The sequence below is a fragment of the Clarias gariepinus genome, chromosome 1 (assembly GCF_024256425.1).
Source record: "Clarias gariepinus isolate MV-2021 ecotype Netherlands chromosome 1, CGAR_prim_01v2, whole genome shotgun sequence".
NCBI lineage: Eukaryota > Metazoa > Chordata > Actinopteri > Siluriformes > Clariidae > Clarias > Clarias gariepinus.
In genome coordinates, this window is record NC_071100.1 from 8,941,209 (window position 1) to 8,953,920 (window position 12,712).

At 38.6% G+C, this 12,712-nt stretch overlaps 1 protein-coding gene across 1 annotated transcript in view; it reads right to left on the reverse strand.

Annotated features, from left to right (window-relative positions):
- The window catches only part of LOC128514257 (Fc receptor-like protein 5), a 34,630-nt gene extending 28,456 nt beyond the window's left edge, over window positions 1-6,174 (reverse strand). The window contains exons 1-2 of the mRNA XM_053488064.1: window positions 6,111-6,174; window positions 5,629-5,664 (exon numbers count right to left, since the gene is read on the reverse strand). Of these exons, the coding sequence (XP_053344039.1) occupies window positions 5,629-5,664; window positions 6,111-6,174 (100 nt within the window). The remainder of the gene's footprint in view (window positions 1-5,628; window positions 5,665-6,110) is intronic.
- Between the last annotated feature and the right edge of the window lie 6,538 nt (window positions 6,175-12,712).

Here is a 12,712-nt window from a genome sequence, read left to right on the forward strand (position 1 = left end):
CTACATTGTCACAGTGTATTTTATTAAACCAGTTAATAAACAGAACTAGTCGTCTCTGTTACTGTTTGCACATTTGTACAGGTAAACTATGTTGTCTTTTTTGTCTTTCTGTATAGTGCTTAGTTGGTTTTGTTGATTTAAGTTATATGTAACACTTTGGTCTACATAGTACTCATAAGAACAAAACCAACTCCAAAAAAAGTTTTGTTTTATTTCACTGTGTACTCAACTATATATGTTTAAAATAACAATAAAAGCCTACTTAACCTTGACTTGACTTTACATTTCTGCATTATCATGTGCAAATTAATTTATTGTTTCCAAACATGACTTTAAAAAAGAGAGAAAACAATATATCAAATAACTGACCAATTTAGGATGGAAACACGAAACCCAATGAAGGCTCCTGTGTTCCCTTTCAAAGGTTACACTCGATGCTGCGTGAAAACGCTATGGAAATATCTTTTCATGTTGCCGGTTGTAAAGCATGTGTGTACCAAACATGCCAAATTTTGGCTTATATAACCTCGGTCAGGTGACGTCATCTGATTAGACACACCTGCAGGTTATAAATAGGAGTAAACCAACAACATTCCTCAGATCTTTTTTTTCACCGCATTGTGCGCGTGTGTGTGTCAGCAAAAGTATACTAAAAATATAAACAAGCAGAATTAAAGTTCATAAAACTCACCAGATAATATGGCGGAGTTTAGAGTTATTTGCCCCCCTCCTTGCGAAAATTTCCTTTTGGAGGGCAATATGCATACGGTCTGCTTCGAATGTTTGGGTGAGAAGCACGCTCTCGAAGGGCTTAATGAAGAGTGTGAGCACTGTGATCTCCCCATGAAGCTGCTTCGCGCACCCCTCGCGTTTTTTAGGGAACCACGAGCCGCGCTGCACTCATGGGGATCACAAGCAGATCTGGCCGAGGCGCGAGAGACGCAGTCCCTCCTTTCTCTCGCCCTCTCCCCCGATCTCGAAGTCTCTCCTTCCACTTCACGAGCACACTCCGGTGCTTCTCGTGGGTGTGTTGAAGAGATTCGTTCTCCTGCTTCTGTGGAAATGGAAGTAGCTTCCTCAGAACGATCGTCTAAAGATGATAAAGAATACGAGGAATTGCTCGAAGTCATAACGCGCACAGCCGAACGACTGCATATCGACTGGCCACAGGAGCAGGCTCACCCAAAACAATCTAAATTAGATGACAGATTTCTGTCGGGTGGCCAGGAGATGGAGCCACAACGCCGCTTTCTCCCATTTTTTGATGACCTCCACAACGAGTTTTCTCGTTCTTGGAGTAAGCCTTTTTCTTTCCGTATTTTTGTACCATCGACTTTGTTTTATTCGAACATCGTTGATGCAAAAGCACGAGGTTATGTGGTGATGCCCCAGATAGAAGAGATGCTTGCAGGCTATCTCTCTCCTGGAACATCATCCTCATTAAAGAAACCAACACTTCCCTCCAAACAGTGTAGAACTTCTTCTACCCTAGTAGGGAAAGCGTTCCAAGCAGCAGGTCAGGCCGGCGCTTCCTTGCACACCATGGTGGTTTTGCAGGCGTATCAGGCTGATCTGCTGTAAGATTTGAGCACGAGCGGCACACTGAATCACGTAGCATTCAATGAATTACGCCAGGCTACTGATTTATCCCTGTGTGCGATTAAACAGCCAGCCCGTGCAATCGGCCGTTCTATGGCCTCCTTGATGACCGCTGAAAGACACCTGTGGTTGAATCTGACAGGCATCAAGGACAAGGATCGAACATTCCTCCTTGATGCCCCTGTCTCACCTTTTGGCCTATTTGGCGACGCTGTGAATTCCATCGCCACTAGGTCCTGAGAAGCTAAGCTGTATGAACAGGCTTTTGGGAAATTTCTCCCACGCCGTGCTCAAGAGTCGAGGCCGTCGGCCACCCAGCCTCGACCAGATCGGATTCTCGCCAGGCGAGAGGCACAGAAGGAGAGTGTCAGCAGCAAGGCACCCCCCCGTAAGGACTGGGGTACGGCTCGTCGCCCCTCACAGGCCGCCTCCAAAAGATCAGATCGCCTTCAAAGACTAAGTCCTTCTTTTCAAAGACTAAGTCCTGAAAGCCTACGCGCCCCGGGGAGCGGCACGCAACGCTCTTTTCTATAAGCGCATGCTCCACCGGACACCCCCAGGGGGTCGGTGTTTAGTTTCCGCCGCCTCTGGTGTTTCGGACGACACCAACCTCCAGAAATATGTTAGTGCCTCGGTTATATCCTGCTATATTCCAGGATGCCGAACCACTAACACCCCCCCCGCATACTAAAACTCGTAACCCTTTCGGAGAAACTGGCAGCGTGGAAGCTACTGCCAGGCATATCTCCCTGGGTGCTAAAGACTGTAGAGAAAGGCTAGAGGATTCAGTTTGCTCATCGCCCTCCGCGTTTCAACGGCATGGTCTACACTTCCGTGATACCGGAAAGGGCGCATCTGCTGAACTCTGAACTCCAGGCGTTGCTGAAGAAGGGAGCCATAGAACAGGTTCCGACTCCAGACAGGGAGTCAGGCTACTACAGTCGTTATTTCCTGGTCCTCAAGAAAGGCGGGGGGCTGCGTCTGATTTTGGATCTTCGCTGGTTGAACCGCTATCTCAAAAAGTACAGATTCAAAATGTTAACCATCAAAATGATACAAATCCAACCAGAAGATTGGTTTGTGATGATAGATTTAAAGGACGCATATTTTCACATAAAAGTTTTGCCACAACACAGGAAGTTCCTGAGGTTCGCTTTCGGGGGATAAGCTTACCAGTATCGGGTCCTTCCATTCGGTCTAGCTTTGTCACCCCGCACATATACAAAATGTATGGATGCAGTCCTAGCTCCCTTGCGACTCCAGGGCATCCGTATTCTCAATTACATAGACGACTGGCTAATCCTGGCCCAGTCTCAGTAGCTAGCGCTCTGACATCGCGATGTCATCCTAGCTCATCTCCATTTGCTGGGTTTGAGACTCAACGCTACCAAAAGCGTTCTCGTTTCGGCTCAGAGGACAACATACTTGGGTGTCAGATGGGATTCAATCACTATGCGGGCACAATTGTCTCCCGCCCGTGTCGAATCCATCCTCAGCGCCCTCAAGGAAATCAGACTAGACCAGGAAGTGACTGTATATCACTTTTCTCTGACTCATCCAGGTCCCCTGGGTCTGGACGCGATGGCCCATACGTGGCCCAATTTACACCTTTATGCATTTCCTCCAATACCTCTGCTCCCGGGAGTCCTGGCGAGGGTCATTTCAGCCTGCCACGTTCCAATCGAGGGGGTTACTGTGGAAAAACACCCTTAAGTTGCCAGTTTTATTTGTGGAGTTAAACGATTGAGGCCACCCACTAGAGCCACGACCCCTTCATGGGATTTATCTTTCGTGCTCGAAGGTCTAATTGACACTCCTTTCGAACTGCTAGAGTCACCCCCTGACAGGCTTCTGACTCTTAAGATTGTTTTGTCTTATGGCCATTACCTCTCTTAAGAGGATTGGAGATCTGCGCACCTTGTCAGTCTCCCCATCCTGCCTGGACTTTGCCCCTGGGCTAGTCAAGGCTATTCTGCATCCTCACCCGAAAGTTCCATTTTCAAAAATGCACCATGTTGTTCTTGAAGCCTTCTGTCCTCCGTCTTTTACAGCTTCGGAGCAGAAGAAACGTCACCTATTTTTTTCATTACGTGCTCTTCGGATCAACGTCCACCGCACCAGTGGTGTAAATCAGAGCAGCTCTTTATATGCTATGGAGGCCACAACTGGGGGGAGGCTGCCACTATACAGACCTTGTCACACTGGGTGAGAGATGCTATTGCTCTCTCCTATAAGGCGCGTGGGCTCATTTCGCCTCTAGGAATCAGGGCTCATTCAACCAGGGGGATTGCTTCATCTATTGCACTAGCAAGAGGTATTCCCCTGCAACAAGTGTGTGACACGGCGGGCTGGTCTTCTCCGCACACATTTGTTAGACTTTATGGTCTGGATGTTCCCGTCACTTCGGGCTCACGAGTCCTTGAGTCAGCTTCCCAGACATAGTTCTGAGACCTCTCGGCCTTGTGCACACACGCTACACAATGCGGGGTCCAGACACTTGCAGTGCGGCGACGTTGGTACTCTCGTTCCCATAGCGTTTTCATGCAGCATCGAGTGTAGCCTTTGAAAGGGAACGTCTCGGGTTACTTTGCCCACGTGACCAGACGTCCGTTCAGACAAATCAATTTGAGGAATGTTGCCGGTTCACTCCTATTTATAACCTGCAGGTGCGTCTAATCAGATGATGTCACCTGACCGAGGTTATATAAGCTAAAATTTGGCGTGTTTGGTACACACATGCTTCACAACCGGAAACATGAAAAGATATTCCCATAGCGTTTTCACGCAGCATCTCATTCCTGCCTTTTCAGGGAACAGGGTTACAGCAAAGTAACCCGAGACGTTTTGCATGAAAGGCGCAAATGTAAAAAAGTTATCAAAGTAATTCATATTTTCCATTACAATCAGCAAGACCTAAAAAATGCTTTATTTACAGGACTGTACGAAGTCTTGGCCACGTACAAAACAATCCACAGGAAATATAATAATATAAGAAAATAGCCAGAGTCAATATTTGGTGTGAAAAAGCTTTGCTTGAAAATAATCTATAGTGTCAGATACAGATTTGTAAAGTTTTATATGTAAATCAGATCTATAGTTTAATGAGTGTATGAAAGAATTCAAGTTTTTTTGGTAACTGTCACACTTGCATATACAGTACACACATTTATCATGAAAGATCTATTGTAAAACAAAATCATGTTTGCTTCAGCATAGGAAACAATATTGTTTTAGGCTAACTTTATTAATAATTATACACTTTTGTATTCTTTGTTGTACTTCATCTTTTTGCACACACACACGTGTCCACCTTTAAATTTAATCCAATTAAATCAGGAAGGGTGGTGTAGTGGTTAGCACTGTTGCCTTGCATTTTCAGGGTCTCGGTTTGATTCCTGACTAGGCTCAATTCCCATCTCTGTGTGAATGGAGTGCATGTTTTCCCCGTGCTTGGTGGGTTTCCTTTGGGTAATCCAGTTTCCTCCCACAGTCCTAAAACATGCAGATTAGGCTAATTGGCATTCCCAACTTGCCCGTAGTGTGTGTGTGTGTGTGTGTGTGTGTGTGTGTGTGAGAGAGTGTATGTGTGTGTGCCTTGCAATGTACTGGGTGTACCCTATGTCTCCTGATATAGGTTCCAGGCCTCCCGCAACCCTGAATACAGGATGAGGCAGTATAGAAGATGAGTGAGTGAGAAAAGTTTTGTTGCTAAATTTACAATATAATTTATTTTGGGTGGCTTGCTTTTAAAAAAAATAAAATATAGAGAATCAACAGGCACACAATGTGCAAGAACTCACTACTATTTCAGATTGAACATGAGAAAAACTAATTTAAAAGGGAAGACTGAAAAAAGCTTAAAGTGACTTAATAAGTGACTTCCTTTCTTTACACTTCGAACATTTAAACATGTTCTGATTACACAAATGGAAAAACCTTTCACGATTTCGTAACAACACTCCCTTAGCTCAAATTGAATTTAGACACATAAATAAACAAATGAATGTAAAACAAAATCTATACAATCACCTTGAGCATGTGGCAGTGGTAGAAGTAAAATCAGCACTAAAACAGAACAGAAACACAGAACATGATTTAAAAGTGGAACAGATTTCAATATATGATTAAAAGCAATAGGCACACTGAACTCAGCTGTAAGGAACGCAATATACTGAGATGCATCATGTATAAATGCAAACTAATTTAAATAAATGCCATGGCTTCAAGGAGCTAATTAAGCATGTATGAAATCTGACTGTCATAAATATTGATCATAATACAAATTAATGCAACAGAGCAGTGGTACACCATTGTGATTCCCATTTTAATTAATTAATTAAAGAAAGAAAGAAAGAAAGAAAGAAAGAAAGAAAGAAAAGCAAGCAAGCTGTTTAAAAGCTAGCATGCACTTCCTCATAAAGTATGTCGTCCTCAAGGATTAAAATTTTATTTTAACAGTATAATCTTACTTTTAGGTGAAAACTGGCCCTATACTGTTTTGTTGGCCACACTATGCACCTGTGCCCTATAGTAAAGCCTCTGTGATAGTGGAGTGGTGCAGTTAATAGCAGCCATGTTTGTCGGCCATTTGTCATCTGGGATGTGAAGTTTGACAATGTTTCCAAAGAAAATTTAAGTAAATTCTGACTGTCTGCTGGTAAATTCCAGTAGGTTTAAATGTGAGATCCCCCATTCTTTATGCACGGCATGTTAAAACATTTTCTGTCAATTTGTTTTCTTATTACACAGAATAGGAATAGAATAGAATTCTCCAAACACGCTCCCACTTTTAAAGGCCTTCTTTTTAAAACTACTTTAACATCAAAAAACTGTGGCATAACAGACCATCAGAATAAACCTTCAACACCACCACTGGGAGAAATGCTGTTACTTAAAATCTTAAGCTTCTTCTAATAATCACTCAAAGCATTCTCTGTGTCACTGTGAGTTCCTGTAGGAAAGTAAAATCAACTTGCTTCCTCTTCACCAGTCCCTATGGCTAAGTAGTACTTTTTAACTGCCATGATTACACTTAGTTCTTGATAGTAAAAAAAAAGCTGCAAGCTAATATAATTAATAAACGTTCACATAAGACAAGCTAAACTGGCTACTCTGTGTATTCATTTCCAAGTCTCTTTTTAAGCTTCTTTACCATCACTTTTAATTTGTAGGTTTTAGGTTTATCAAAAGCTTCATTTTAAATTAACATTTTAACATCACTAAAAATTTGTATTAAGTCTGGGAAAAAAACTAAAGATTTATCCTCCTTCAGCCTTTAGTATTGTCTAAAATTTCTCTTAGCAGTGTGGCCAATCTTTAGAATAAACATAACTCTCAACTTGTACCACATATCTTTCTTAACTGTACCCTGGCCTACAGATTACTTCTTTCCTTTACTGGGAATGTAAAAAAAAATGGTTCTGCTTTATTTTAATTTGTCCAACTTTCTCCTGTTAGCTTCCTCAGAATTGGGGCATTATTTCCCCCACCTCAGTCACCGCAGGCTTAGTTTATCCTGTTTGTCCCCTACAACTTGTGCTGCAGCAGCATCAAGGTCACTTCTGTCAGGCCCAACAATGATTGTAGGGGGTTCAATCATGGCAGGCACTATCATACAGCAGGCTACAACCAGGCCCATCAAGCAAAGTGTGGCTGTTTGTTTTCCCGTCTAGGTTTAACTTTTTAGAACACACACATACTATATGTCCATGTTGTATGATATTTCTGTGTCCTACTTTATCTCCTACTGCTAAACATCATTCACCCACACTCAAACTACATAGAGTTATGTATTTATTTTTACATCATTCATAATATATAAATTGCTTACTAATGTTTTTACAACTTTTTCAGGTTAAAACTAAGACTTCCAATATTCGAGTGTAACTATGATACTTTTATGAAACATGAACAGACTAATTATAATTACCAATCCCACATTCAATTGCAGGCATCATGCAGGTGCAGAAAGACTTTAGGACATGTTGTGGACCAAATTCTCAATAAATGTGCATGCTGGATTTGTGCATAGTTGGCACATTGTGCAGAATTAAAATGGGATGAACCTTTTCACCAGATTTGTTACAGATATTAAGAAACATCTGGGCCAGATCAGAACCAGAGTATTTCTTTAATATAGTTAGAAGCTAGTTGAAGGTGATTTTGATTAAACTTACAGTAAGTAAAATTATCTAACATTGTTCCGAAGTTATCTTTGACAGAGTAATTTAATTAGGCAAGAGACATTCCACAAAGGATAATAATATACAGTAACAACACTGGGACACTGAACAATAGTTCCACAATCATTAATTACACTAACCGAAGGAGAGAGGGGAGGGAAGCTGGAGGGAAAACATATCTGATAGCATTAGTGATTGTTCCAAATTGCTTCTGAATTATCCATATTGTTTTGTTTATGGCTAAAACAAGCTAAAAAGATACTTTTTATATACATAACATGGACCCCAAAATAGCTAGTTCAAATGAACCTTGTGTAGTTGCTTTTAAAGTCACACATGATGAAGACTGTGACACCATCTCAGTAGAAAAAGGCATCCATTCAAAATTCAGTGCCTGCATCAGTTACTTTAGTGAGGTGAAAGATTTTGACGGTGACTTTCATATCACCAATTCTGATGATTTACCAAATAACTTGTGTTTGTGGGAGTCACACCGACACAAGTCATACTGAAATACAATCTGGAGTCACACAAAATGCCCCTGATAGCTTGCTTAAGATTTTAAATTAAATCATACTAAACCCTTAATGAAAACAATGCACTTACATAGGTCAAAAACAGCTGGTGGTAGGAAGCACCATATTTTAAAGCAAAATAAAGAACCACTGCTGTTCCAATCTCATCAAGTCACAATGCAAGTAAACACTGATTGATTGGCATTATTCAAAGAGCTCTCCATGGCAGCGAGTATATATGAAATAGTATACATTATATATATATATATATATGGTTAATATTGGGTAAGTCCTTTTTTAAAATGGATCCATTTGTCATCTGTTTTTTTTTTTTTTAAAGCACATGACCTCAATCGGTTTCCCCATGACTTTACTGAGGAGGTTTCCTTTTTTGAGCAAGGCTTCACTGTTACAGTGTTATTTGACCCTGGATTGCATCATTTGTGATCCTCCAGCACAGGAGTTCATTAAACAAACTACAGGGCATTGCATTTATTTATTTATTTATTTATTTATTTTAAGTCCTTCTGACTTCACTTTATTATTTGACCCTCTATATCATCATATATTCCATTATTGTAAATATGTTGACAAACAAGTTTTCTTCGACTATACAACATAAGATGACCACTCTTTTTATCCTGTCATAAAATGCAGAGCATGAGAAAATTGTGTTCTGGCTGTTGGACACTTGGGTTTTAGATTTGGCCTCAATGTTAACAGAACCCGCTCAGATCATAAGATATTGGCATTTACAAGGTTCACAAACTTGATTCAGAACTAAACTTTGTGATATTAAGACAAATCCAAGTATTCCAGATAACCTCAGGATGGCTGAGAGACATAAGATTGCTCAGTTAAAAACAACATATATATATAGTTCTACAAATGATTACACAGAAACCTGAGCACACATTTTTTTTCTTCTAATTTCTCAGTAATTTGTGTGTGTGCGTGCGTGTACGTGTGTGTGCATGTGTGTAAGTGTGTGAACATGGACCTTTTGTTCACCCTGACATATAAACCAGTAATGTAGGCCTCTGAAACACAGATAAAGCTTTTCCATGACCACAACACATGACTTTTGGTAACATTGTTTAAAAGGAAACAAAGCTATAGCTGCTAAAAAATATTGACAGATAAAACATATTAAACAAATCAGTAATTAAATTTACTAAATAAAAAAAAGATTATATGTATATTTTTTATTCCAAAAGCTGACAATATGTTTCCCTTTACACATTATTATAGTACGTCATTTAAAAGTGAGTGAAAATTTACTCACAGTGAATCACAGGGAGTAGACTGAGCTTCATCTTGTTCCTCTAATGACTGACTGACAGAGAAGTGTCTCCATTTCCTGTGACCACTCAGAGAGAGAGAGAGAGAGAGAGAGAGAGAGAGAGCAGCATTGGGGGATTCAAGCTTTTATTTTTACAAACACAGGTCTGACAGCTTACATGCTTTAACTCTTTTATTTAAAACTTTATTTTTAAGACCTATTTTTAATTAACCTTTATTGAGTATTTGCTCACTCTGGACATGCAAGTGCACCTAGTTTCAGTCCAAATAATTTGCTAATGCAATGTATATTAAACCATAACGGTACACTCTGCTCTACCTCCCACCTCTGCACACACACTGGCTTCAAATTCCCTTTACTGGTCAAACAGTCAAAGGTGATTTTGGCCAACAACAATTACCAGACATGTAAACAGTAAGTGTTGCATCAATAAAATATTTAGTAACACATAAGATAAACATAAATAGCAGTGACAATATTTTATTCAGCATAGTTTCTAGTTGATTATGACACATTCACACCTCCTCCTTTACAGTACTTCACTTTACTGCATGCCAGTTATTAAAAGAAGAAGAAGAAAAAGAAGAAGAAAAAAAAAAAGAAGAACCAAACCCCCCACAGACACAACCTTTGCTTTCAGGCCTCTAACTAATTAGCAAATAATAATTCCTAAAAATAAAATAAAATAACACCCAACTGTGTGTATTGGCATCCTTTTCTCATGTAAAAATGTAATATTTATTGAAGAATTAAATGCATAGTTAGTTAAAAGGGTGGCAATGTGGTTTCATTTTTTATATTGTTTTAAACCTTCAACTGCAGCCAGTATGAGCCCATGTTTGTGTGTGCAGTGACTGTTAGTAAAAAGTAACATTACTTGGCTATTTTATTAACATTTCTTCAATTTTGTAATGCATTTTTGTTCCTTTAAAAAAAAAAAAATTACAGATTGTGCTTTTTGTGCAGCCGCCAGCATGGTGTTGAAAAAGTGTCAGCTGCTCAGCACCACTGTTATGAAGCATGGTACAGGGCTGAGTGAGGTAACTTAGAACGGATGGAGCACTGGGTGTCTAAAGTCCAGCAGACAACATATGTTTTAAATCATTAAATCATACTGTGTTTTTTTTTTTAGGTAAATTTTACTCAATTTCTATGAAATCGATGAGTGGATCGATGGCTGATTTTAAATCAACATGTCAAATTGCTACCAATCTTAAAGCTGTATAATTATATTCTGATAACATAAAAAATGTCACAAAGTGCTACCAGTATGTCAAAAATGTTACCTCCAGTAAAATCTCTACTATATTCTTGCAGTGCTACAACCATTTTAAACTATAGGTATGATACATTAAGAAAATATCGCAAACTGGTATAATTATGATTTTCTACTACTAGTAGGAAATTTAAACAGTGTGTGAAAAAAAAAATGATAGAATACCAGCTCCTATAGAAGGACACCATTTCAACTCACCCCACTTATGGTTTTTATTTTTAATGAATTGATTTTAATGTACTTTTTTCTATCTATAATTGAATCAAACAAACTATATGTCTCAGTCCTGCCAGAGCCCTGTAGCACTCTACAACAAAACATAGCAATGATAAGTAATGCTAGCTACCTGCTAGGCATGTTAACATACTGTACACAAATCAACCATAACATTATGACCATCTGCCTAATATTGACACTTTTGGCAGTTCCTGACCACTGCAGACCAGAAACCTCCCAGAGCTGCAGTTTTGGAGTTGTTGTGGCTCAGTCCTCTAACCATTACAATCTGGCCCTTGCAAGTTTATACATAAAGGCTATAAAGGGCAAAAAAGTGATTTAAAAAAAAAACTATATTTATAAGTATTTTTGTAAAGTAAATGAGACAAAAGAATGATTCTTTTTTTATAAATCTTTTGGCTCTTCTTGGTTTAAAGTATACTCTAAAAACATAGCAAAAACATATAAAGCCAACAGATTTATATCAAGAAGAAGCCTTCTTTTGTCACATTTTCTTTTACAAAAATACTTATTAATAAAAAAAACTTATTAAAAATAAATATTGAGTCAGAGGGTCAGCCATGATGCAATGCCCCTTGAGCAGTTAAGGGTAAATGCCCTGATAAAAACGTGCCTATCAGTAGCCTGACTTTCTTCTTCATAATACAGACACTTAACCACTTAAAACAGACTTTCAATTATGCTTGAGAAACATCTCACTGAACTGCCCCTACTATTAAGACTGATATTGCACAATACACATTGTTGTGTTAATTGCGATCACCTAGATGTATAACCAATTATAACCAAGTATATTTAGTCCTAAAATCTGTTTGGACAAATCAGACCATCTCTTTTCTTAGAGGGTTTTCCTGTTCTGTGTGCACAACTGTATCTAGAAAAAGTCATTATCAATTTTACTGCTTGTGTTCATGATTGAAAAAGCAGAGGACATTATTGTTTGGGAAACAATATGCAAGAGCAGCCTCAAGTGATTTACCTGAAAAGATTTACCTGAAAAAACTATTTGTTAAAAAAATATTTTTATTAATTTGCTTTAGTAAATATTTAGCACATAGTAATATAAAAATACAAAATTAAATGCATAGAAAATTATAACAGGAGGAGTTTTTTCAGACTATGCTTATGCTTTATATGATACATTAAACCATCCACAAATCTCCTCATACAAGTACACTTAAAGTCAAACAAAATATAAAATACACATATTAAGCCTGTCTATAACAATGCAAACACTGGGATTAAGCTCACTCAAATAGCAGTTCAGTCCTTACAAAATATTTGCATTCTTTATTTCTCTATATTTTTCATATACATTTTTCCTTGAATTAAAACTATTTGTATGCTATTAAATTGTAATAACCTATCAGAAAAGGCCGAATCTTATGAACACTCTTAAATAAACAACACTGCATTTTCTTTTTCTACAGGGACTCTGCTCACACCTCTATGACTGTAATCTTGATTGTCTTTTAATCAGTTTGCGCTGTTAAATATCTATGGTATTTTATGGGTATTATTTATTTATTTATTTATTTATTTATTTATTTATTTAATGCATGTGAATGACATTTTTTTAAATACAAATTAGCTTCTCTTA